Raw genomic sequence first — 26,539 nt, 5'->3', positions numbered from 1 at the left:
AGGTGTCGCTGGTTGTATGTGTAGTGTTACTTTCTTTTGCCGCCAGGTGTCGCTCGCTAGCTACCTATTTCGAGGAAAGCTACGTTGTTGGGCCCAGGTGGCTCTGTGGTCCTCTGGTGAGGTCCTGGATGCGCACTATTACTGTAGCTGCTTCCTGGTGGAAAACCGGAGCCGTAATTTTCTCTTTTTTGACTGAGGCGGGTAGGAACATGAGCATGCTTGGCGGTAGCATGAAAGGCGGATCCAAATGTATGGATGGCCTTGCTCTGGGACCGTTTAGGTTACCGGCTGTGTTGGGGGCCGAGCTAGGAATGGAGAACGACCTACTTGTAATGCTCCCTGGGGCATTAACTAAGGGTAAAAGCCGGGTTTTAGCTGCTTCTAGTGACCGTAGGTGTGGGGCGGTAGGCGAGGAGCAGCAGCATCACGTCATCTATTTCCCAGGGGATGTTCAGGTAAGGGGCGGAACCTGAAGTACCACATTTAATGCTGCACACATTACTGGGGCTAAAATACCCTTCTTAAAATACATACAAGGGTCGTATGTTGGACACGCGTCGTCGTACTAAATCTGACTCCCACGTTACATCCTTGAATGCTTTAGGCAAAGCTGATTACAGGGTCTGCGTACAGTCTAGGATTGTAAAGCAAGCTGTTAATTTAAAGCACCCAGATCTTAGGAAATAGCAACTTTTAAAGCTCTTTTTTTTTCGGGGAGCAAGTCCGTTAATATATTTTAAGAAAGGGGTGACGTTTCTTATGTATTGTTCTTTTTTTTATCTTGTTTTGTATTTCAGTCATTTTCAAATTCTGAAAACAGTACGCGTGCATTATTGTTTTTAGTAATCTCAGTATAGTTGTGGAAAGTTTGGTGCAGTAAATTTTTGAAGTTTTTTTTTTTAACACTATTTACCTATGTAATGGATACCGCAGTATTAGTAAGGAGGTAGCAAAGGCTTATGTGTGTTGGGGGTACGTTAGTTGGGGATGAATTTACTTACTGTTGTCTTCTGTCCATCAGAGTCGTGGGTGCCAGGCAGGAGTGAATATGTGATCTCCCATCCAATGATCAAGGTTTCTTTGGAACAGGAACGGGGATGAACTATGCTTCATGTAGATGGGGAGCTTATTCCAAAGTGTGAGGATCTTTTTGAGACACTTATCTGTCCCTCCAATAGGTTCCATTTATGTTGCAAAGTTCGTGTCCTTGGATGTAGTGTTTCTGGTGGTGGTTGTCTTGCAGATGTGCCAGAGATCTGTCAGAGCTGGCTCCGAGGGCACCTTATATGCTAGGAATAGATGACTTGTCAGTAATCTGTAGGAGAGTGAGTACTGAGAGAGGACCTTAAGGCGATCAATATAGGGTAGGGTATTCATACCCTGGATTCTCTTAGTGAGGAATCTTTGAGAGTACTCAACTGTTTTAAGTGCCTGGTTGGGTACATGCAAAAAGGGGCATTGTAATTGACGATGGGTCTAAGTACTGAGTAGAGTGGTACTATTACTTCCTTGGACCTGGATGCCATACCCTTCCTTATGAGTTGTGTGACTCAGAACAGTTTTTCTTACTATCTTAGCATGTGTTGGTCGGATGCCAGATTACTCTCTACATGTACGCTCCCCGATTCCTAACTATCGGGTCAACTCTTAAGGTGTTTGTCGAAGTAATTAGCTCGGGTGGGCTGTTTCCCAAAGGGCGCTATAATGCATTTCTTTGCATTGAGTTTTAATCAGTGGTTTTCACAACAGTCATTTGTTTGTGTTAGACCCTCTTGTACAATGTTCTTGTTGGGGGGAAATCTGTGATGGTTCCCAATTTACAGTTGTCTGCGAGCATGATGAGCCAGAGGCCGTTGACATTAGCCTTGACTTCCAAGAAGTAGATGCCTAACAGGAGCGGGCCCAACGCAGAGCCCTGAGGCACTCTGCTGGTGATTGGTCTGTTATTGGAAGTAGTCTCACAGATCCTGATTTCTTGGGTCCTGTCTGTGAGCCATCTGGCAGTCCAACACTTTATGTAGGGATTTATACTTAGTTCTGTGAGTTTGTCAAGAATATCTGACTGAGGTATTGTATTAAATGCCTTGGCCAGGTCAAAGTAGGAGGTATGTACCATTTTCCTCTATAGCCATGGTGACCTATCAAGTTAAGTAGGTGAGATCTTCCCTTAAAGCCAAACTGGGATGAATCCAATGTCTGTAGGTTGCCAATGTCCTTGTTGATCATTTCCATGATTCGTTCCATGGCATTGCGTATTAGAATTGTCAGACTTGTGGGTCTGTAGTTCCTGAGGTCAGTTGATCATCCACTCTTGAGGGATGACCATTGCAGTCCTCTATTCACCTGGCGTGTAACCTCTTTTGAGGCTGTAGTTGATGAGTGCCTCAAGTAGTCCTGTTCATGTGTTAGGTTGTTTAGTATGCAACCAGGGATATTGTCGGGGCCCATTGAAGCAGTATTTTTGATCTTGGCAAGCACATCCTGGACCTGTTGATAGTTTGGGGGGGGGGTATGATGGAAGGGATTTCACAGGGGGAGTGGGTTGTAGTTGGGGGGGGGGGGTGAAGTTAGAGTGAAAATTTATCAGCCATTAGATTTGCTCTGTCACCCTGTTCTGTGAGGGCTGTCCCGATCTGCACACTGTTGATTATTACCTTTAATTCCTGACCTAGTTGAAGAAAGCCTTGTGATTGTCCTTAGCCTTGGAGGCTAGTCTGACTTTGTAATCCTTGCTGGACTTTATTAGATCTCTTGAGTTTCTTATGTAGTTGGATCTGAGAGGTCTTGTCTCTGTGAGAATAGCTCTTTCTGATTTTGGTTATTGTCTTTTTTTTTTCTTTTGTTGTATAGTTTGTAAAGGTAAGGATCTCATCCGGTGTAGTTTGTTGACTCTGACCTTACTTCTGGTAGGTATGGCAGCCTCAATGCAGGCATTTATATGTTTCGTCAGGGTTTCTGTAAATAATTTTGCATAGGTAGCTCTGTTCCTGGGGTTTGGGAGAGCAGTGGATTTTGATAAACCATTGCTTAATAGGATGTAGTTTGCTTTGTAGTTACTAACTGTTGCAGGTTTAGTTTGGTTTTCAGGGTTGAATGTTATTTAGGGGGAGACAGTTTTGTGGTCTGACTTCACCAATGAGGACATGAGATGGGGGGGGGTGCAATGTTATCTCATGTTGAGGAGTACCGGTTCCAATATCTTTGATCCTCTGGTTGGAGAGTGAATTATCTGGTCTAAGTGTTGGTGTTGATGAAGTCCAGGAAACACTGTACCTATGAGTTAGAGGCAGTGTATGTTTCCCTGTTTATATAGAGGTAATTAATCTACCCATGAATAGGGTATTTAGTTGGATGGTGGGTATCTCTAGTAGGTCTAGATAAGAGCTGTGGGCTTCGTGGGTCATAGAGGGTGGTATGTAGCTGGCCCGTAAATGGTAGCAAAACTTGTCTGTGGAGATTTGGATGTGATGTACTCCAGGGCATCGTCCTATTTAACCAACATAAACTTGTATTTGCTGCTAACCTAGATTGAGACACTTCCAATTTTAGTTCCTGTTTGTGCTGCTCTTGGTCTAAATGTGTGGAAGGCACTGTAGCCTTCCACTGCTGGAGTACTTTCTGTAGCTTTAAACCAAGTCTCAGTAGTAGTACAAATGTCTACATTTTCCAGAGTGAGAACAGCTTGTAAAATGTGCAGTTTCGTTTTTAGGCTCCTAGTATTGAGCAGTAACACCTTATGGTCAGATTTTTGTTTTTATGTTGGTAGTTTTGTCATTTTTATATTGCCTAAAAAAGACTGCAAGTGAATGGTTAGAATTTATTTATTTTTTTAGCCAAGTCCAAAAGCACGGGGGGGGCAGGTGTAGACCATCCTCGGCAAAGCAAAGTGGTCTGTTAACCATGTCTTCCCATGCTGATAGATATTGGATTCAGCTGGATTAACACCAGAAAGTAAGGCAGTTATAATAAGTCATGTTCTGTTCATACTGTGGCATCATCCTTGGTGAAGGCTGGCAGCTGTTGTGTCCCCTGGTTTTAATGAGGATTTAACAGTGCTACAGGTAATGTTTGGGAAGAGTAAGGCTAAGTATAGTATGGTAGATGGTCTAGAGGGTGTTGGTTGGGGTGGATTCTTTCAAAGGGCAGATAAATGGGTGCAGTACGTACAGAAAATGTGCATATGTGGTGCAGTTGTAATTAATGCTTTTACTTCTAATGGTTGTTTCGATACAACAGTGGGGTGGGAAGGGAACATGTTTGAATCTGTGTGACTTAGTAGCTGAGACTATTAATAGCTGCTCAGACTATTGTACAGTGCTTAGTGGAGTACACTGTACTGGTTGTAGGGGTCATTGCTTATATGGGGAGTGACTGAACTATCTGTTAAGTATGATTGGTAAAAACAACTTGCCTGATTGAACCCTCCAGTGGGTAGTTGTAACAGACACTGTGTTCAAACATAAGAATGCATGTAAGTGGTACCAGAGTTCCTTCAGAGGTTTGACTGTAGTTATTTTATCAGACATAAGGCCATATGTTGTCTATGCCCAAGGTAGGAGAGGTGCTGAGGTGTCTCATTTGGTGCAGAATTGGAGCAAATGACTGGCGAAAAAATAGTTACGATTGTATATATTACTGTAAGAAAAAGTAAAAAGGTGTTGCAATCTAAGGACACGTGCATTATGAAGATTGTGGAATTTTGACAAATGTGGACAGATTAAAAACCCTAACAGTTACAGAGGGTGATCAATGCCTGACCTGGAATGCAGTCTCTGATCCATCCCTAATGAAAATGTTGCATATTTGCAAAACTAACTGCACAAGGGTTACTCGCTCAAAGGTTTTAAACCTACTATCTGACATGAGTAGATCATGCTGGAGAGACTGGTATCTCTCCCAGAGATTGCCCTTCTTCTAGAATAAGCTTCCTATTCATGTTAAACAGAACCCTTCTCTGACCATCTTCAAGCACAGTCTGGACCAATGAATTGGAAATTGCAGATTAACTCCTGGAGCGGCACCCATGTCCCTTATGATCAGAGGCAGTCTGTAAAAATTGTCAAAATCCTGTTTGCTGAGCCTCATCTTTCCTCTAGGAATAGAAAATCTGGGTAAAACTGGCTGGGCTTGTAAGGGCTTTTGAGCCATTAGCCTAGTAATCTCCTATGAACTTGAAAGCTAAAACATAGTACCCTCATTGTATTTGTAAAATGTAATACTACCTTCAGCTCCTTTCGTGTGCATACCTTTTTCATAGGAGTGTTATCCTTGAGATAGACCACCACTTTTGACTGAAGAAGTTCGTGCACAGTAATCGACTTGTTTCTGTCAAGGCGTGTGCACGGTTTCTAACAAGACCTATCAGTGAGTACTTAAGTGATCATATAACTGCCCTTTACTTCACACAATGCTTGACATCCTTGATCTAGAAGTTTTTGCTAAAATTCCAACCACTTGTTTTGTTTGCAGTTTCAAGTCCTTTTGTGAAGTTGCATAGACGGTAGTGCTTGCTTTTTTTGGCCCAGTAGTTAAAAATACTCAGTCAGCTTAATAGCTTGCAGTTGTTAAAATTAAATTTTTCAAAAATATATTTAAACAACAAACTGGTCAAATTTAATGCAAAGTATTGGATTAGTTTTGAGATCAGACCTCCCTGCTCTCATTTGTGCACCCATATTCCTATCCCTTGATGTACTTAGCGTTTCTGAGGTAATGTGTGGATAACTTTTTTTTTTCTCTCTCCACACCCTATGCCATTTTTGTTCAATTCTTATTTGTCTTGTGGTATTTGTCAGTACAGAGCTGGTGGTGTTTCCAGAACTAAACATCAGTCCAGATACTGAAGTGTAGTGACCCCCCCCGGTGTATCAGTGTACCCCCTGCTCCCCAAAAATGTTTAATTACAAGTTTCCTATAATCCATGTTTGTTTTTGGTCATTTAAAGGGTCACATGTAATTGTCTTGGATCATTTTCTGCCACCAAGGACCTAGATGTTTAAAAACATAGAAAACTTGCAGATGCTAGAATGAATTGACTGATGCAGCAGCTGTAAACAGACTAACAATAAATGGACAGCACAAAGTCATGCTCTGTATATGTGTACGAAACACAGGAATTTATGCGTACAAAGCGACAATGTCCAAAAACTAATGGACAGAAGCAGAGACATTGCTGTGAGCAGTGAGTGCATATAGGGATTGCATTATTTAGGAACCTTTTGGGATGTACTGGGCAGAAACCAATAGATTGGATTACTGGAGTGGAGTCATTGGATAGAGGAGGTGTTGGGAGGGGGGACAGTAGATTGGAACTTTGTTGGGGAGCCATCACTAAGCAAAAAGGCATTGTGATGAGGTGGGAGATGAACCAGGTCGAGGTCCACTGATTAAAGTATTTGTATTGACCGGTTGGGGGGGGTAACTGGTAGAAGAGGTTACACTAAGTAATTTGGATTCTGAAGGATGCCTTGCACTTCCCAGAATTCAATAACTAGGAGTGCTCAGTCTGGTTACTGACTGATAAATGAACTTCAGTCTGTCAAAGGCTACATAGATACACTGTGAAGTTCTATAATTTTAATAATTTCATTATTATGTTATAGAAGAGCCTATGGAATCTAATGTATGAACATTTACCAACATGATTGTGTATTGAAATCTTCTCCCTTTCTGGGCTATAACTCCATGATATAATGTTTGATATATTTCTGAGCTACTCCATACTTTTTTTTAAGAACTCCATTGTTCTGCTACCATCAGTTTTAGTAATCTTCCATGGTCATTTTCTGTTATAAGAGACATTTTACTGTTTTAAACATGGCATCCTCCTGTCCTTTTCTCAAACAGAACATTGAGAGCAAGCATTTATAAGCTACCACTGTTCATAAGGGACAGGAGTGCCAGGCCTGAAGTAAATTTTCTATTCTCCATCCACAGGTCTAGGTTGCACTTAAAATGGGTAGTAGACAAACTCGGTGTCACATGGAGAAGGAAGCCTTTTCCAAAGGAGGGGCAGTATCTGGGATACACATGTCTCTCCAGCATGTTTTGTTTCAAGTCCCAAACAAAATTCTGGTCCCTAGACCTTGTATTTTTGGTATTTTTTGACATACGAACATGCAGGAGATTCGTAAGTGTGAGGTTTGTGTAGGTCTTTTAAGCCAGGTATAGATCACCCCCTCAGCAATCTATAGGAGACTGAGTAGAGGAAACAGCCTTAAGGTGCTCTGCATAAGGCATTTTTGTTTCACCTTGTATCCTTTGTGTTAGGAACCACCTCTGAGGTCACTCTGGTTGCTGCATGTTCCTAGTCAAGTACACACTGAAGGGAGCATTGTACTCTGGTCTGATAAGAGTGAAGTATAGTGGGATAATGACTTTGAACCCTGAGGCCATGCCTTTACTTAAGTTGTGCAGCTTAAAAGGATTTCCTCACCATGGTGGTCGAAGGTAAGGCTACTGTCTATGTGCATTACCTATCGGCCAAAAGGTTGGCACTGGCTTCCAGTTCACTGTGTGGATGATTCCATTCACAGTAAGGTTCTGCACATTGTTGTGCATTTCCCTTGAGGTTGCAGACATAAATGTAGAAAGCTTTGTGGTTGTCCTTTGCCTGAGAAGCTATTTTTTTCTTCAAATATCAATTCAAATTTAAGGACACCCTCCTTTCTCCATGTCCAGGGATGCATGAAAAGAGAGGTGAAAGCAGGGATTGTGGCAGTTACCCTTGAGGGAAGGTGGAGTCTTTAACTATTACTCCTGTTGGTGGTGACTGAGAATGCTTCCAAAACAGGACTTGCAGTGTTGGCCGTGTGGTATGTGCACATTGGCTTTAATACATGTGCATATATCCAACTGCAGGAGTTTTCTGTGTCTGGGATCAGTCCTCCGAGTGAGTTGCTGTATTAGTTTCTTTGGTTTGCTTTGCAGTTCTTGAAAAGCATGAATATTCTTTTTGATGTTACTGGAATGAAGTACTGTTCAACAGCTGATATTGTCAGTCCTTGTTTTACAGCTTCTTTTGGTTTGCTGTTCAGTAACTTGAGTATTCACTGCTGTCATTTTTCTGCCTGTCAGAGAGTTCGTAAGTACTCTGGTTACCCTTTGTCACTAGAGTAATCCATGGTAGTGATGCCTCCATTTTGTCATTTGACTGGTAACTTAATGCCTAACTGCATGTTGAGAGCTGTCCTTCCTGCTGTGAATTTACAAGTCTGATTGTTACATTGCCAATGGCTCCATTTTGCAGTCTCATAGTCTGTTCAGAAGAATGATTATTTAGTTTTTATTCTGTTCAGTTATATTGGTAGATATTTCCTTCTATTTTGTGGTGATAACCCACTGTGTTTTTCGTACAGATTTATTTAATGCAAAGGTAGGGAGAATAGAATCAGTTACACCAAGAGTGTAGCTCGCTCCCGGGGAGTGGGTATAAATAATAGAAGGGGAAAACGCTCTTCAGTTCTCTGGTTTGTGTGGCCAGAGGGTATTGTCTCAAGGAATGAGCTGGCCTGCCGGTGGAGTCCTAAACAGGACTGGTGAGTAAGTCCTGAAAAGGACTGTGTTCTTAACCCTGAGAAGGACTGCTTCGAGGTGGAGCCTTACCACGATTGGAGTAGTCCTAACAAGGACTGTTGTAATCCTAAAAAGGACTTTTGTAGTCCTAAAAAGGACTGTTGTAGTCCTTACAAGGACCATCAGCCCTTTTAAGGAGATACTATCAGGGCTAGTTTACTCCTCAGTAGGGCTAAGTATTGTGCTTCAGCACAAGAGGGAACCCTATGGAAAGTATCAAATCCCCTTAATATAGGCTGGGCCCTGACAAGGTCCTTTTTTTTCAGTCCTCTGTTGGAAATGCTGATCCTAATAAGTTAGTCTTGAAAAGGAATTTTGGTAATCACTCCCTTATGGCAAGGCTGAGTGATCTGTTAATACCAATCTCAGTCCAGTAAAAGATGCAGTAAAAATGAAATAAAATAAGGCAAATGGATAAAATACAGATAATCGTGCTAAAAACATACACAGGCTGACAACAAACTGACAAAAGACAGCTGACACAGTGATCCTAGGATTTTAGATCACCACAGTACAAGACAGTTACTGGAAAAGAAACACTGAAACCAAGTTGCGTCAAACCATCATCATAATCATCTTTAGGCTGTTCCCATTAGGGGTCGCCACAGCGGATCATCTGTTTCCATTTCTTCCTGTCCTCTGCATCATGCTCTTTCACACCAACCGCCTGCATGTCCTCTCTCACCACATCCATAAAACTCATCTTAGGCCTTTCTCTTTTCCTCTTACCTGGCAGCTCCATCCTTAGCATCCTTTTCCCATTATACCCAGCATCCCTCCTCAGCACATGTCCAAACCAACGCAATCTCGCCTCTCTTGCTTTGTCTCCAAACTGTCTAACCTGAGCTGACCCTCTAATATGCTGATTCCTAATCCTGTCCATTCTAGTCACACCCAGTGCAAATCTTAACATCTTTAACTCTGCCACATCCAGCTCTGACTCCTGCCTTTTCGACAATGCTACCGTCTCCAACCCATATAACATAGCTGGTCTCACTACCCTCTTGTAGATCTTCCCTTTCACTCTTATTGGTACCAGTCTGTCACAAATCACTCCTGACACTCTTCTCCACCCATTCCACCATGCCTGTACTATCTCTTCTTCACCTCTCTTCCACACTCACCATTACTCTGAACTGTTGATCCCAAGTACTTAAACTCCTCCACCTTTACCAACTCTACTCCCTGCATCCTTGCCATTCCTCTACCCTCCCTCTCATTTACACACATATATTCTGTTATAGCCCTGCTGACCTTCATTCCTCTCCTCTCTAAAGCATATCTCCACCTCTCCAGGGTCTCCTCAACCTGGTCCCTACTCTCACTACATATTACAATGTCATCTGCAAACATCATATTCCAAGGGGCCTCCTGTCTAATCTCATCTGTCAACCTGTCCATCACCACTGCAAATAAGAAAGGGCTCAGAGCTGATCCTTGATGTAATCCCACCTCCTGCGTCAGGCCAAAGTCCTTTATTTTTCGAGTCTTGCACGATACAGAGAAACACAGGTGGATGTCGTCCTAGCGCTGTTTATAGTGAATTAAGCAGTGAGATGTAGCTTACTTTTTTACACAAAGTTGTGGGCTTGTCAAGGAGGCTAACACCAAGTCAAGGACATTTTGAGAGGCATGGCCTTTATTATCTTAGCCTGGTTAGTCTGTTACACAAATAACTGTCATAGCTCTACCTGTATCAGTTTAGACTATGGTAAATTCAAGCCGTTAAGAACGTGTATTTTTTATCCCTTAATAGTAATCTAACAAATATTGACTACTTAATTCGTTCTTTTTTAGTTCTTTTTTAACAAAAACCATTACAAAAAAACAACACGTAAACCAAAAAAAGACAAACTTAAACATAGTTGAGAGAGCCCATGTTGGAAATCAACTTTGAAACGAATCTAAACACTTATTTCCTAATGTTTGTGAATCTACTCTTGAGTGGGGATCCAGCACTTTTGTGTACGCTTCTTCAGGGAGGCGTTCAGTGGGTCTTAATGGCATGAGGTCACCATCTTAATTCAAACCTTCTGAAGTGGTCTAGGCTGGCTTATAGTGGTCTAGGCTGGCTTATAGGATTCAGAAACAGCTTCCTAAAATGGGGGGTGGTTACAAATAGTTTTCCTCCAGTCTGTTAATTGTTAAATGGAGTGAAACAAAGGACCTAGAGATGCCTGCTTAGAACCTCCCCAGCTTTGAGTTCCCTCCTGGTGTTGCTCAATACTCAGTCACTACAGATCTGTAAATTCAGGTAATTATCAGTGTTGAATTGCCTCTTTGTAAGTCCTAGTGTGTAAAACAACATCACTAAAGTCTTCCTACACCCTGGTCGTGCTTAGTGTCATGAGAATGTTGGGAAAAAAGTCCAAAACACCAACAAATTGGAGAAGGCCTGCAGTGCGGCAGAGTCATGTGGGGTGCTCGTCCAGAACGCTAATTGGGCCTACATCATTGTCTAGGGGGAGGCTGTTGTGGCATGAATCCCTCCTGGGAAGGTCCTCCACTCGGCGGGGAACCAAACATCTGTCTGCCGCTAAAGGGCAAGGGACTGTGTAGTGGTGGAACATTGTTAGGCATGTCTGTGAGCCAAGCTACAGAGGACTCTGTCGTCCTAAATATGGGCAGGTCCCTTTTGCCCAAAACCATGCTATAGCAAAGTGCGATCATCTAATGGGGGAGATTTGGAGGGCAAAACTACTTGGCTAACACTAAATGTAAGAACACTGAAATGACTGGGTGTAAAATTGAGTGTAAAGATAGTGTCCCAACCCTACCCTGGGAAGGACATGTGCTCGGCGGGGAGCAACAGTCTGTCTGCCACTAGAGCAAGGGACCATGGAGTGGTGGGGACCACGTGGCGTGTGGAGTACACTACAGAGGAACACAGTCCCTCTATTCGAGAAAAGTCCCCTCTGCAAAAAATGTGTGCAATAGCTGGATGAGATCACCCACTACAACAGACCTCCACTACCGCAGCCAGGCCAACCTCCACATCTCCATTTTAAGTTCGCTTTTTTTGTATTATTATGTCTATTAGTTTTATTTTTAGCTAAGTATTTTTCCCCCAAAGCCCCCCCCCCTCCAAATTTGATCCTGTCCAGCTGTGGCTTGCATTTTTTGCAAAGGGGACCTTTCCCAAATAGAGGGACTGTGTTGTAGCATGCTTCACAGGCATGCCACGTGGTCCCACCACTCCACGGTCCCTTGCCCTATAGTGGCAAACAGACAGCTGCTCCTTGCCGAACATAAGTCCTTCCCAGGGTAAGGTTGAGACACTGTCTTTACAGTCAGTTTTACACCCAGTCATTTCAGTTCTCTTACATTTAGTCTTAGCTAAGTAGTGTTGCCCTCCAAAGCTCCCCCATTGATCGCACTTAGCTGTAGCGTGGTTTTGGGCAAAAGGGACCTGTCCCTATATAGGACAACAGAGTCCTCTGTAGCTTGCCTCACAGATATGCCACATTGTCCCACCACTCCCATCGTCCCTTGCCCTTTAGCGGCAGACAGATGGTTGGTTCCCCGCTGAGTGGAGGACCTGCCTAGGAAGGATTCACACCACAACAGCCTCCCCATAGATAACTCGGGCCTGATTTAGCATTCTGGACGAGGACGCCACATGGCTCTGCCACACTGCAGGCCTTCTCAAATTTGTTGGTGTTTTAGAGTTTTTTTTTTTTAGTTTTTTCAACATTATCATGACACTAGGCAGGACCACGGTGGAGGAAGGCATTGGTGATTTTTTTTTTACATACTAGGACTTTAAGGTAATTCAACACTGAAATTCAACACTGATAGTCACTATAGGTCTGTAGGTTTGGGTAATTGAGTGTTGAGTAACACCAGGAGGGAACTCAAAGCTGGGGAAGTTCTAAGCAGGCATCTCTAGGTCTTTTGTTTTCTTCCAGTCTGTTAAATTGTTAAATGGAGTGAAACAATTTTGTTCCCAACCCCCCATTTTAGGAAGCCATTTATGAATCCTGTAAGCTAGAAGCCAGCCTAGATCACTTTAGAAGGTTTGAATTAAGATGGCAACCTCACGTCATTAAGATCCACCAGACGCCTCCCTGAAGAAGTTTACATGAAAGTGCTGGATCCCCACTCAGAATAGATTCACAAACATTAGGAAATGTGTTAGTTTCAAAGTCTATTTCCAACATGGGTTCTCTCAACTATTTATCTGTTTTGGTTTATGTGTTGTTTTTTGTTAAAGACCTAATTAAGTAGTCAATATTTGTTAGTTGACTACTATTAGGGATAAAAAACACGCATGTTCTTAACAGCTTGAATTTACCATTATCTAAAGTGATACACAAATAGAAACAGTCGTAGCTCTACCTGTAACAGACTAACCACGCACCCTGATAGGGGCTAAGATAATAAAGGCCACTCCTCTCAAATGTCCCCAACTTGATTGGTTAGCCTCTTTGACACGCCCACACTTGTGTATAAAAGTAAACTACATCTCACCGCTTAATCCAGTCTGAACAGCGCTAGGAGGACGTCCACCTGTGTTTCTCTGTACCGTGCAGGACTGGAAAAATAAAGGACTTTGGTTTGACACAACTTGGTTTCAGTGTTTCTCTTCCAGTAACTGTCTTGCACTGTGGTGATCTAAAATCTTAGGGTCACCATGTCAGCTGTCTTTTTTTGTCATTTTGTTGTCAGACTCTGTATGCTTTTAGCACGATTATCTGTATTTTATCATTTGTCTCTTATTTTGTTTTATTTAATTTTTACTGCATCTTTTACTGGACTGAAATTGGTATGAACAGATCACTCAGCCTTGCCATAGGGGAGTGATTACCAAAAATCCTTTTCAGGACTAACTTATTAGGATCAGCATTTCCAGCAGAGGACTGACAAAAAGGCCCTTGTCAGAGCCCAGCCTATATTAAGGGGATTCAATTCTTTCCATAGGGTTCCCTCTTAGTACTGAGGCACAATACTTAACAGCCCTATTGAGGAGTAAACCAGCCCTTTTAAGGGCTACCTCCAGCTTGATACCATCAGGGCCAGCGGTCCTTTTTAGGATTACACCAGTCCTTGTTAGGACTACTGCAACCCTGGTAAAGCTCCACTTCGAAGCAGGCCATCTTAGGGCTAAGAACTCAGTCCTTTTCAGGACTTCCCCAGCAGTCCTTTTTAGTACTCCACCGGCAGACCAGTTGAGACAATACCCTCTGGCCGCACAAACCAGAGAATTGAAGCGTGTTTTTCCCTTCTATAGATTTATTTAAGGATATTCCCATGTTTTTGGCACTACAAGGTTTGCCATTGGTTTTCCACTGACCTAAAGTAGCTAACAAGATACAAACACATGGAATGAATTCAGTGGAAATTCTCCAATCTCTATGTATTGTAGTGACTTTCATTTTAGGCAAGTTACTAAGACATTGGCTCATCTAGTTAACTCCCTAAGGAAAGGCAATAATACCTTCTCTTTACCCTTAAATCTTATTTGGCCAAATTAAAGCACATTTGGAAAACTGTAAAATGTTCTTTTTAAGGACAGTTCACTTATAGGTCTGTAGTTACCTGGATTGGTGGTTTTCTATTCTAGTCTGTACTCCTCCTTCCTCACTTTCCTCACCGAACTTGTTTCGTTTGTTTAATGACAGAAGGTGATATTAAGCTTATTTTGTGCCCTTACATTCCATCTGCCCTCCACCCTTGCTGTTCCCCTTACTCTTCCAACTGTCTCATGCCAGTCACTTTTTCACAGAAAATGGTGTGGACCTATAGAGGTATTTTTAGAGACCCATCAAGTTTCTGTTTGTTCCCCCTTCTATTTTTTATTTATTTCCTAACATCTCTTTGATAGGATCTTGTACATTGTTGCTATGACCCCTCCCAGTCTGTTCTGGGCAGAAAAAAGAAAAGCTCAGGTCTAGTTCCTCTTACCTGGGATCTCACACTTCCATCTCTTGTGATTCTGTAATAGTTTTCCTCTGGATTCCTTGTGGGAGCCTGATGTCCATTTCCTTGTGTACCCCCCCCCCCCCCACAGAGCTGCATATAGTACTCGAGGTGTGTGCAGTCCAAAGACACAGAAGCAGTACCTTCTTTTTTTTTCTTCTTGAATCTGATCCCCTAGCTTGCTGTTTGCACCTGCCTGTGCCATCACACTCTACCTCTAATGGTCCTGTTATATTCAGCATGCCCGTATCCTTTTCCTTCACTGCCATCATTTCAGTTGATATCACAAGAGGATTGTTATGGTCTTACGTGCAGTAGTTTGCTTCTGTTTGTGCTGATACTCTCCTTCACTCTTGATCCTTCTTTGGGCTCTCCCCATCTGCCATTGCTTCACCTATGTGTGTCTTCAGCAAAAAAGTTGTCTGTCCCCTCAGATATGAGGCCAACATATCGATCACTAATGGACCCAGGACAAACCACCCACAGTTCTCCACTAGTCATTTCCCTAATTTCTGGCAATGTCCTACCAGTCATTCAGTCATACAGTTTCTTAGTCTTGGCCATACCTCTCAGCTTTTTACATTTCACTGTCAGATTTCCAGTATGGGACTGGGTCAGAGGCTGTCTGAAATCCAGGTCCTCTGTCAAGCTGGCATCTGGTTTGACTGACTGACTTCCTTATAGCCACAAACTTGCTGTCCTTGAGCGAGGCTGATTGTTGTCCTGTAGAAATGCTGTCTTTGGGATTGGGATTCTGTCCATGACTTCCCTGCAGTTGCTGTTAATCCTAACAAGCAAATAGCTCCTCGGATTTTTCTCCTTCCCCTTGTACAGTGGTACTGCAGTTTCTGTATTCCCTCTGGTATTTTTGCACTAGTGATTTCATGAAGCTGTCCATCAGGGGTTCTACCAGCACTGTGGCCAGAAATCTTAGGACTCTGAGAGAAGCAATGCATCTGGTCCTTGTGTTATCCTCCCTATGTGCTGCCATTTCCCAGTTAACCTCCTTTCACTCTATCCTAGTACCTAGACGCTGTTCTCATTCTGCCCACCCAGAATGGTGCACCCTTTTTTTGTGAAGACTGAAGCAGAGAATTCATTTAGCAGGTGTTTTCTCCAGTCTTCTAAGCACTCCCTCCTCCTGTATTTGCTCATCCTGGAGAGTTGTCTTTTTTTTTTTTTTTTTTATGTCTTTGATTAGTTTTGCTAATGTTCTCTTCCGTATCTATCCTTTACACTTTTGTGAGATTTTTTTTTGTGGGCCTTCTCATATTGAGCCTGCCACTGTCCACCTCTTGTAAGCACCTTCTTTTGTTCTAATTGCTAGCTTCGCATTCCTGCATAGCCACATTTGCTTTGTTTTAGCTTGTTCTTTATTGTCCATAGCCCCAGGGTACTATGATCCAAACCATTTTCTATAGTTTTACTCCCTCTGTTTCCTCTTAGTCTCTATATTCATTCTTGATTACTTCCCAAACACATTTTAATCCACTGTTCTGAAATCCTTTACCCCATTCTTTTTACCTTATACGTACTTCCCCTCCTACTGTAAACCACATAGTGGCATGATCATTGTTGCACATCATGGTAACTCTATATTGGGCAGAATCACATCCAAAATTCTGTCTCTTCCAATACAGTTGTGCACCAGTTGACTAAATGCCTTTTGGCCCCAGACATCAATTATCTCTCCCCTTTTCTACCCTGAATCTTACAGTCTGCCGAGGAAGATTCAAGTCCTCTGAGTATTACCTTCTTGCTAATATGCCACTTTTTCTTGCAGTCGTTCATGCTTTTCTCCACCAGCCCTACCTTTCCCTTCTGTCTTAACTACTAAGCCACTTAAAATGTTTTGATTTTTCTTCCCTCCAATCACCACACACTGTTCTGTCTTTCTGCACTGAGTGTCCTTTGCCTTTCATGAAATTTCATAACTAAATGTCAGAAGGAGATAAGCCTATAATTGCTGCCACTTTAAATGCTTTTATATCCTCCCTCCAATCCCTTACTCTTTTGTCCACATGTTTACTCTTTCTCCCTCTGTGCTGATTGCCTTCCAGCCTGTGGTGATTTTCCCAAAAGATCCCACAACTGTTCTGTTTTGTCATTCCTTTTAAGAACAGTAGCTTTTCTTCTCACACAGCTGTTTGCAACAGTTGTATTACAATCCTCGTGTTGTGCAATTCAGGCATTTACATTAGTACTTTATATAAACAATTGATAAAATGCCCTTTCCTTTTAGGGGATACCAATATCTAATAGCTGATAAGCTCTTTACTAGTGGTGCATGTTCAGTTAAGTAATAAGCACCTGATTCTTGGTATAATATTACTCCTAATTAACAGTCTGGTGACTTCCTCCCAAGATAAATACTTGCAGTACTTACAAGTATCCCCTTAAGGCAATAGCTGTGGCAATTTTTCATCCAGCCTTTCTCTACCCCTCTCATCCAGTTTTTCTGTGCCCCCTCATTCACTTACTCCTTTGAATCATATCCAGAGGAAAGCAATGTTGCCTAAACACCCTTTGTTCTTCCTTATGAATTATTTCCACTAACTTTATTACATGCTGTAAGTTGGTCTTTCATTTCATTTTCTCATAATTGCATTTTTTGCCATTAACATTGTAACCATACCGTCTGTCAGTTTCCTAACCTTCTCTTTCCACTTCAATAGCAGTAGTTCTTTTTCATTCCAAAACCTCTCTCCTATAATTCCTTCCAACTCTTTGCCTAACCCTGTTTGTTGTCAAGTTTTCAATAATCCCAGAAAATGTCCAATACCTTCAACATCTGTGATCTACCACTGACAAAGTTCTGTGTAGCCTTGCTAATACATAAAACACTTTATGCAGACATTACCTTGTTCTTGCCTCATCCAAAGTCTTTCAGTTATTGAGGTGCGCACGCTTTTTTTCTTCATATTTCTATAACCCACTTAATTAACAATGACCGCTTATTTGTATTCATCTTTCCCCACTGCAAACTCTGTTTCTATCTTTACTGCCTGTAACTCGGGAACCTCCATCATTGAGGTTTCATATTTTTTTGAGCCTCCTCCCAAGTCGAGTTTGCCCTCTCTTATTGTAAGCCGATCCCAGAATTTGAACATGGCCTTGTGTTTTCAGCGTCTACCAAATGAGTTATACATCCATTTGTTAGTTTTGTTTACCTGGTATCCATATTGCATCTTCATTGTCTGTACTACTATTTCAGGAAAATCTTACTGGTTTCTCTCCTTATAACATCCATCACAGGAGGGGCCAATGACCCCAGTACCTTGCCCCAGAATGAGTCTAACCGAGGGATTGTGATCTTGATAATTTTCTAATTTTTCCTGTATTTCTAGTCTTGGTATCCTCTAACAGTGCTCGGTTCACTGCCATCCTGCAAGTTTCTTAATCTGGAGCCGATTCAACAATTCACATTTATTTAAATTTTCCTGGATATTACCCAAGACCTCCTCACCCGTTCTTTGTCTTGAAGTCCCCTAATCCCCTGCCAGACAAATTCCCAAGTATTTTATGGCTCTGTCCCTCCTCCATTCCTGATGCCGATTAGCCAGTTCCCTGCTATTTTTTTGTCATCATTAACATTACAGCTTGAGTTTTCTCCTAATCTTAGCAGCATCTGAAACCAAATTAAACGATCTTCCATAGGAGCTGACAAAAGACATCATCTAGTGCTGTTTTCAATTCCATATCTCCCCATTTGTATCCTTGTATTCAAATCGCCAAGGGTTTGTAAAACGTGCAAACAGTAATGGGGATAGCTGACAATCCTTTAGTATACTTCAGATAACACTGAGTACTTCTTATCCTAGCATGTGTCCGTCTAGATTGTGTAACAGGCTGGAAATTCACTTGGGAAGCTTTTGGAAATTCCATCCTCTCTAATGCCAGAAATTAGTACCAGTCCACCCTGTCGTATACCTTTTCCACATCTAAAGATACCAGTACCACCTCTTCTCTTTTTTGCAACCTGAATTATCATTAAGGTCTTTACATTGTCAAAACATTTGTCACCCCCCTTCTATTTATGGCAGTGGAACAAAAGGGCAATAAAAGTAATATGGAACAAAAGATCACTTGTTAAAGTCCTAGTGTAGAACTGTAAAACAGGGAAGAATGTTAAGTATGGCATGGATTGACTACAAAAAAGCATTTGGTAGTATCTCGCATTCATGGATAAAAGAGTGCTTAAAAATATGATATACACCCTGCACTGATCGACTACATTGCAGTGACCATGAAACAGTGGCAGACCACTTTGCAATTAAGCCACGATAAAGGACAAATTATTATCCCGGGGATAAAAATTCAAAGGGGGATATTCCAGGTTTACTCTCTCACAGTTGCTATTCTGCCTTGCCTCTAACCCATTAAGCTGTCTGTAGCCATGGCCTAAGCTGTTATGTAATTTAGCGCCTAGAAAACAACAAAGTGCAAAGACTTCTCGTCTTCTTTTTGTCTATGACTTAAAACTGTATAGCTCATCAGATGAGGAACTGAAAGAACACCTGCAAGTTGTCAGTACTTTTTGAGATGATATAAGAATGTCATTTGGTCTTGATAAATGTGCAAAAGCAATCTGCAGGAAAAATGCAGCACCAAGAAAACAGTTTGGGACAAGAATGGGATATAAAAGAACTTGAGTAAGAGGGAGCGTATACGTGTTTGGGAATTGGTGAAGGGTCATTAATAAAACATGAAAAAATGCCAATAAAACTTGGTAAGGAATACTTAGACTAAAATTAATCCTGAAAACAGCATTGACATCTAGGAACAAAATCCATGCTATAAACCAGCCTGTCCTAACTTACAGTTTTGGAGTGATTGACTGGCTCCAAAACATGTTTGATAGATTAAATAGGAAAACCAGGACGGATGCCTTCAATAGTAGTAGAAGCAGTGGGTCTTATAAAAAAAGAATCTACAATCGTATTTAGGTATGTTACCAATACATGTAACCCTGTATGAATTGCAGAAGTCATTACTGGGCACATTGCAGGTGCTAAGAAAAGCACTTCTGGCTGACATTAAAGTTCATGAAATTAGTATTGTTTCAATCTTTGATCATACTTTGGCTTAGGAATGGAGTCCATTCCCGTCATGGTGTTAGAAACCCAGAAGATTTGGAAAAATTAAGAGTAATTTGTCTCCCCTTTACAAATTCATTGATCCGCGTCAATTACTTATTTTATTATTGAGGCCAACCTTGATTTTAGTACAGTCATAAACACCTTGTAATTGTGGTTTAATACAGATATGGGTCTATATGAACTTGGCTCTTTTGGATTTTCTCCTTCCTTGTGAAGTACTGAAGTGACTTCCTCTGTGGAAGATGGACACTTCACTTTCCTAGTATATTAGGTCTACTTTTACACAAGTATCTCACCTAGTTTCCACACACCTTCTGGAATGCCACCTAAACCTGGTGATTTACCTTCCTTTTACTTCTACAGTACTATCACTTTTTCTGTAATGTTTGACATTAGAACTTCTTCCTTCTGTGTAGTTGTAATAGCAGATAGGCTTTTTTGTCTATAGACAACGTGGCTTAATTTTATGGTTTTGTGGTGAATGAGAAAGATTAGATCATGCATGATTACACTGCGAATGCTGCTACCTAAATTCTCTTAAATGTAAACTTTAATTTTTACTTGAAAGGCGACCTTTTTGTGGTCTGACCTTACCAGAGAAGACATTACACTAGAGGTTGTACAGCACACTCCCCATATTAGTGAAGACCAGATCAGGTATGGTTGCACCCCTTGTTGGTGTATTGACAGTCTGGTTCAGGGAGTTTGTGTTTACAAAATCCAGGAACAGCTTTGAGCTATATTTATTTTTGATGTCAGTCGAGGCACTTCCACCTTTAGCCCCGTGTGTGTGTTTGTGTGTAGTAGTAGCTGGCCTGAATGTGCGGAAAGCATTATAAACTTGCACTGTCAGTGTGTTTTCTCTGGCTTTAAACCATGACAGCACAGACGTCGGCATTTTCTAGGGTAATGAGAACTTCTACGGAGTTGCTTACAAATGCTGTATATAAGCACAAATTTACATGTTCAGATTTTAAGAAATTCATGCCCCCCCTAATATCAGTATCAAGTCAGCTCTAATGATCACTGGAAATGACTACTTAGTGTAATAATGAGATAATTTAATTTTCCCTAACAAATTTTGTTTTATTGAATAGACAGCCTGAGGTGGTGATGTTTAACAGTGAGGGAATGTAAAACTTCAAACGTGAACATTGAGTATATTATTACTTCTGTTTTGTTTTAGAAAATGGACAAGCAGCCCTTTTTATCACTGGTAAGCTTTCTAGTGCCATCTTATTGTGACACTTATTTTAATCCAGTGGTAAAAGACTTCTGGAATGAATGTATTCATTTTTGCTCAAAGATCAAAGTAAGGTGTGACGGACTGTACTTAATTTCCTTCTCCACTCATTTTTGTTGTCTTAGAAGGCTTCATCTGTGGTTGCCTACATTGCATGAACTCCATTGCCTTGTTGCCTGCTTTGTCTTCAGGTACAGCTTGCCAAGCACTGGGGAAGAAGTTCTTCACAGCCTGCAAATAGTATGTAGGAGGCCCTACAGAGAGGTTAGGGAACAGCTCACAAGTGGTAAGTAGGATGTCCTACAGAGGTTAGGGAACATCAGTAAGGCTGGAGTGGCATCACTGAGCCAACCTTTTCAACCAGAGGAGATGTTCCCTGTTATGTAAGCTACCACCAGTTGTGAAGTGATGCTTTGTAAGTGACATACATGGATCCGTGGTTGTCATTCACATGGCTTTACACCCCCCCCCCCAACCGTTCATTCTTTATTTATTTAAGTTTGACCGGGGAAGTCCACTGGGCCAGAAGAGCCCATTTTCAGCGGAGACCCGGGGAGAAAAGCTCCAAAACAAATTGCATTTGAATTTACAACTTGCAGGTTACAAAGAAAGGGCAAAAAATATATATTTCAAGTACATATTGCAAGTTACTAGGGACACAACAAGTAACTGTGCAGAACAAGTTAAAGATATTTCAGAGTGTATAATACAGTACGTTAAAAGCTCAAGTGAGTAAAACATTTAAAATATATAGTAACTAGCTTATAATGGTAGGTAGAAGTGATCAGATACAAAGTTAATTCGTGGCAGGAGAATTCTATGCGAGTTGAGATATAGCTATTATTTATTTTAATTTAGCTGGTCTATAAAGCATGGAGAAAGAAACAGAAGGGGTCATGGAGAATACCACGGAAGATGCACAGTCCAAGGCAACAGAGAGAATCTTAAGCACTTGTGCAGAAAGAGAGAGGGTGGAGAGGGGATTAAGTTGGAGTGTGGCATGGGCATATCCATTCGGATGATAGATGAGAGAGCTGGGTTTTGAAATTGTCATGCTGGGGAAGGCTGCAAAGGGGGGGGGTTCCATTTTTTTTGGCTGTGGAGTAGGAGAGAACTAGCTGGCCAGAAGGATGAGATGGTTTATGGATTTGAAGGAGATTTTGGTTTGTGGATCTGAGTTGGCAGTTTGGGTATATAGGGTTTTAAGGATGTAGCCAGAGAAGGGCAGTTTGCAGGATTGTAGATAAGTTTGTGAGCAGTGGTGAGTTGTAGGTAACCAAGGTAGTTGGGAAGTTCAAGCCAGTTGAGGGTGAGGAGGGAGTGGCAATGGTGGGAAGAGTATTTAGAATTGGTTGCAAATTTACAGATTTTGTGGTAGCAGGATTCAAGTTTGTTTTGTAAGCTGATGTGTATGTTTGTGAATAGGGGTGCACCATACATTAGGGTGGGGAGCAAGAAAGTAGATGCCAGGGTCTGACAGGTAGAGGGGCAGAGGAAGTGGATGTGTCTGTAGAGAAGATCTAACTTTTGAGTTTTTTATTGCAGAGTGGATGTGTGTCAGATTTTAGTTCCTCATCTATGATGATACCAAGAAGTTTAGTAGTGGGGACTATATCAAGGGGAGTGTCATTCTGGCTTTGTATGATGAATGAGGTTTTATCGATAGTTGAGTTTTTGCTGGGGCAGAAGATCATTAGTTTAGTTTTATTTGCATTCAGGGCTAGATGGTTGGACTGCATCCAGATGTCTGTTTTGGAAAAGGCTAATTGTGTTTTTTGCTAGAAGCTCGGAGGGTGAGAAAGCTGAGCAGATGATGGTAGAGTCATCTGCATACTGGATGACAGATGAGTCTAGGACAGAGTGGTGAAAGTTGTTAATAAATAGGTTAGAGTAGCGGGCCAAGAACAGATCCTTTGGGGACACCTGTGGGTGTAAGAAGGAAGGAGGAGGTGGTGGTTTTTCATTGGACTGCTTGTTGGCAGTTGGCGGTTGGATAGGTAGCTGGAAAACGAGTTGAGATATGTGTGGGAGATGGTATCAAAGGCTTTTGACAGATCAAGGAATAATGTAGATACAAATTTGCCCAAGTCGTATTCTTGGTTGATGGTTTCTAGGAAGGAAAGAAGGGCAGTTATGGTGGAGTGACTGGGATGGAAACTGTGTTGGGGGTGGGATTGTTTTGGGTTAGGTGCATCATTAGTTGAGCTTGGATGGTTTTCTCAATTTTAGACAGAGGGGATAGGATGGCAATGTGCTTGAAGTTGGTGGTGTCAGTATTTTTACCACCTTTGTGGAGGGGGATGATGTAGGCATGGCACCAGATGGAAGGAACGTATGATTCTTGTATGGATCTATTTAAAAGTATAGAGACTGGGAAGGCGATGCTGTCTGCAGATAGTTTTGAGGAATGTAGGAGGAAGATTGTCAGGTGTATTGCGGCAGGGTTTGAGTTTGAGGAGGAGTCTTTTTATTGTGCTTGTGGGAATGGGCTTAAGGAAGAAGGATGAGGTGGAGTTCAAGGCATAATTGTAACTACAGCGGACTTTTCACCTGCTGTTGGTGTAGCTCTAACAGTGTTCCTCCTCCACCACCACCCCTCCCCCAGAAAAAAGAATGCCTCTTGGATATACTGAATCCTTTTCTCTCTGTCCAGCTGTCTGATAGCTGTGCTCCATTTCTGAAGCCAGGTTACTGTCAGCAGAGTCTGGCACCTTTTCTTTAGGTCCAGCAGGCTGGTTTACATTTATTGTATTACATAACGGGAATGCTTGTCCAACTATTGCAGTATTCTTGTCAGTACTGCTGCTCAGTTAACTATCTTTTGCCATTATTTTTTTTCTGTTCTTGACTTCCTTTTGTAGTTATATGAGACTTGAGTAAGTAATAGTGACGAGTGTGTGTGTATATGTGTTATAGATATATATATCTATATAGTGTGTGTATATATATATATATATATATATATATATATATATATATATATATATATAATGTGTGTATTTTTTTGGGAGGTGACAGTTTGGTTTAAGAGGAACAACACACAGGCATTTCATTTATTGATTAAAATCAGTAAACTTGTAGCAATGCCCTCAGTTTATGCTAAGTAGGTTTAAATTCTGTAAAACAAAAATATTTTACTTTTCTTTTATTTCAGAATTACCATTCTGTCATGACTCAGCACCCAGAGAATGTCCGTTGGCAGCAGTGGAGTTTAGAAGATGTTGCCGTACTCCTTTCTCATCGGTTCCCAAGGAGCTACATTTGGATCATAAAGGCTTCCCGAATGCACCTGCATAAATTCAGCTGCTATGATCATTTTGTACAGAGTACCTTATTTGGTGCTCCAGAGCATAGTACAGATTTTGGAGCTTTCAGACACCTTCACAAACTTTTAACCAATGCTTTCCAGATGACTCCTAGTATTAACTTGCGAAACGGTGTACACACTGTGCACAAAGCTACAAATGGTCATGTCTTAGAGTCTCATTCTGCACCTGCAGCTAATGGCTTTTTTGCAAATGGAGACAAATGCTCTAAAGATGGTTCATTTGTTTTCAACCCTCCCCATCACTCGGACTGTGTCTCTTTCACTTTGATTGGTTTCAGCAAAGGTTGTGTGGTATTAAATCAGCTACTTTATGAACTTCAGGGAACTAAGAGTGATGAAACTCTTGCTGCCTTTATTAAGAACATAAAGACAATCTACTGGCTAGATGGAGGTCACCCAGGTGGGGGTAATACCTGGGTGACTGATGCAGACGTGCTGAAGGAGTTTGCTTGGACTGGAATTGCTGTTCATACTCATGTCACGCCTTATCAAGTCCGTGATTCCATGAGGTCCTGGATTGGAAAAGAGCATAGCAAATTTGTTCAAACTCTGAGAGAACTTGGTGTGCAGGTGGATAACCAAATTCATTTTGAGAGTGAAACACCTACCCTAGAAAATCATTTCAGAATCCTTGAGGTATTTTGACCTCCAGTGAAGTCCATCTCTGTCAGAAAATATCTTTGCTGGATTCTTGGCATACTATGTAGCTGTTGTGTTATGTCCCATTTCTTGTGCACCTTGCAGCCACTTTCGTTTTGCACTTCTTTTTATGATGTGAAGAAAGTTGTGCTTGTCAAGCATGGTAAATTAGTGGGGAATAGACTTCTGTTTGGATGTTAAATCCTAGGTTTCTGGGACCCAAAGCAAAATGCGTTTCTTACAGTGCAGATTTACAAGAACTGTCATAAAGCAGCTTGAAAGTTTCTCAATATTATAATAGTTGCAACTGTTGAATGCACAAAACATTACATGATTTTCCTCCAGAACCTTGAATGGGAAATCACTCTTGACGATTAAGCTAGTTGCTACACTTATTTGCACTTGTTCATCAGACTGCTGTGATTGCTGTTTATTGTCAGTTTCCAGGACTTGTTTTATGCTTTCATTTTGTGAACCTTCATGCTTTTGATAACCTTTTGTCTTTCCTGTACTGGCCGTGTCTATTAGGTGTTCACTAGCTGATTACAAATGTGCTCCTTTACCATAATGTCCACAAAGTTTCCCTGGCAGAAGAACCTTAATGGATACTTCTTTTAAAACCTGATGAGAGTCCACTGTAGCTTGGTAGTGAAGGGACCCTTCTTATTGCATGTTATTAACCACCTTTTCTGAGTCATGTAACATAAAAGTAACCCAAATAAGCACTGTATGCTTCCCTTCTTGTGTTGTGTACTTGTCACACTGTAAGGTTGGTGCTTTTCTGACCTTGGGTGCATACTGGGAGTGAATGAAGCAGCTCTGTTTTATTCTGCCTTTTGGGATAGAAGACATGGCTACTACATCATGTTAGGTAAGCCAGCTTTTCTGGTTATTGGCTTATTCTGGATTCAGAGCTACTAGCAGCCTGATGCCGTTTCTCGATCAGGGTAACGTCATCAATTTCCAAGATTCTTTTGGATCACTTTGCCTAAGCTGTCTGTTCGTCAGGACCCTTCCATCCAGTCAGCCCCTTCGTTCCCTCTCACCAGGGCAAGAGTCTACCAGAAGCAGCCATCATTCAGAAAGCAGCCCTAACGTTCTGGAGTGTATTTGCCATAGTGTGGAGGAGGGGACCTCCTTTCAGCTCTACCATAGGTATTCCCTTCATGCAGCCCCACCCCCTTTCCTTGAAGTTTGGTTAGGTGGTTTCTCAGGTCTCCACAAGGGAAATAACACCTACATGGTGTGCTCCCAGGTGAACACAACCTTTCCCACTCTCTGAGAGAGGTTAAAGTTTCACACCCCTTGTCACCCTCCCTGCCTGGCTACTCCAGTTTCAAGACTGTTAATCATACACCATGGTGGTTGGTGCAGTTAGAGATCTATCTCTGTGTGCCAAATACCCAAGCATTTTCAAGATTATTGGATCTGTCTTAATTTTTCCAAATTAGAAGTGCCCCACCAGGAGGGACAAAGAGCCCTGATGTCTTAAAGTCGCCTTGTGTCTGCTAAAAGTGGTATGCTGAGAAACTTCTCTTTGAAGAGACTGCACAAATAAAGTTCATATTTCTGTAGCTTCTGCTTGTAAGCATTTTCATTTTTAAACTGATGCTTAGGTATGGTGTATCAGTCTGATGTAGCACTGGACATTTTGTCTGGGGGTAAGAAATGGTTTGCTGCACTCTTACCTGCAGGGCAGGTAACTTGAAAAAGCATACTCTTCAGCTGTCTGGCTTT

The 26,539-nt window shown here is 41.7% G+C and overlaps 1 protein-coding gene across 2 annotated transcripts; it reads left to right on the top strand.

Annotated features, from left to right (window-relative positions):
- The first annotated feature begins 10 nt into the window (after window positions 1–10).
- Window positions 11–26,376, top strand: CCHR2.PART0H2orf69 (chromosome chr2.part0 C2orf69 homolog). 2 transcript variants are annotated; one of them, XM_044060633.1, is made up of 2 exons: window positions 11–455; window positions 23,990–26,376. In XM_044060633.1, the coding sequence occupies exons 1-2, from the start codon at window positions 129–131 to the stop codon at window positions 24,806–24,808; spliced, it is 1,146 nt and encodes a 381-aa protein (XP_043916568.1). In that variant the 5' UTR covers window positions 11–128; the 3' UTR covers window positions 24,809–26,376. The 2 variants fall into 2 exon arrangements, with proteins under 2 accessions (XP_043916568.1, XP_043916570.1); XM_044060635.1 differs by lacking the exon at window positions 11–455 and adding an exon at window positions 529–621.
- The last annotated feature ends 163 nt before the right edge of the window (window positions 26,377–26,539 follow it).

This window comes from Protopterus annectens, chromosome 2.part0 (assembly GCF_019279795.1).
Source record: "Protopterus annectens isolate FY-2018-M chromosome 2.part0, PAN1.0, whole genome shotgun sequence".
Lineage (NCBI taxonomy): Eukaryota > Metazoa > Chordata > Ceratodontiformes > Protopteridae > Protopterus > Protopterus annectens.
This window is presented reverse-complemented; position numbering and strand designations above follow the sequence as displayed.

Excerpts from the sequence above, each read along its gene's own strand:
- CCHR2.PART0H2orf69 (XM_044060633.1), top strand. The coding sequence starts at position 129 with ATGCGCACTATTACTGTAGCTGCTTCCTGGTGGAAAACCGGAGCCGTA. Across the intron at positions 456-23,989 it reads ATTTCCCAGGGGATGTTCAG|AATTACCATTCTGTCATGAC; the intron begins GTAAGGGGCGGA and ends CTTTTATTTCAG.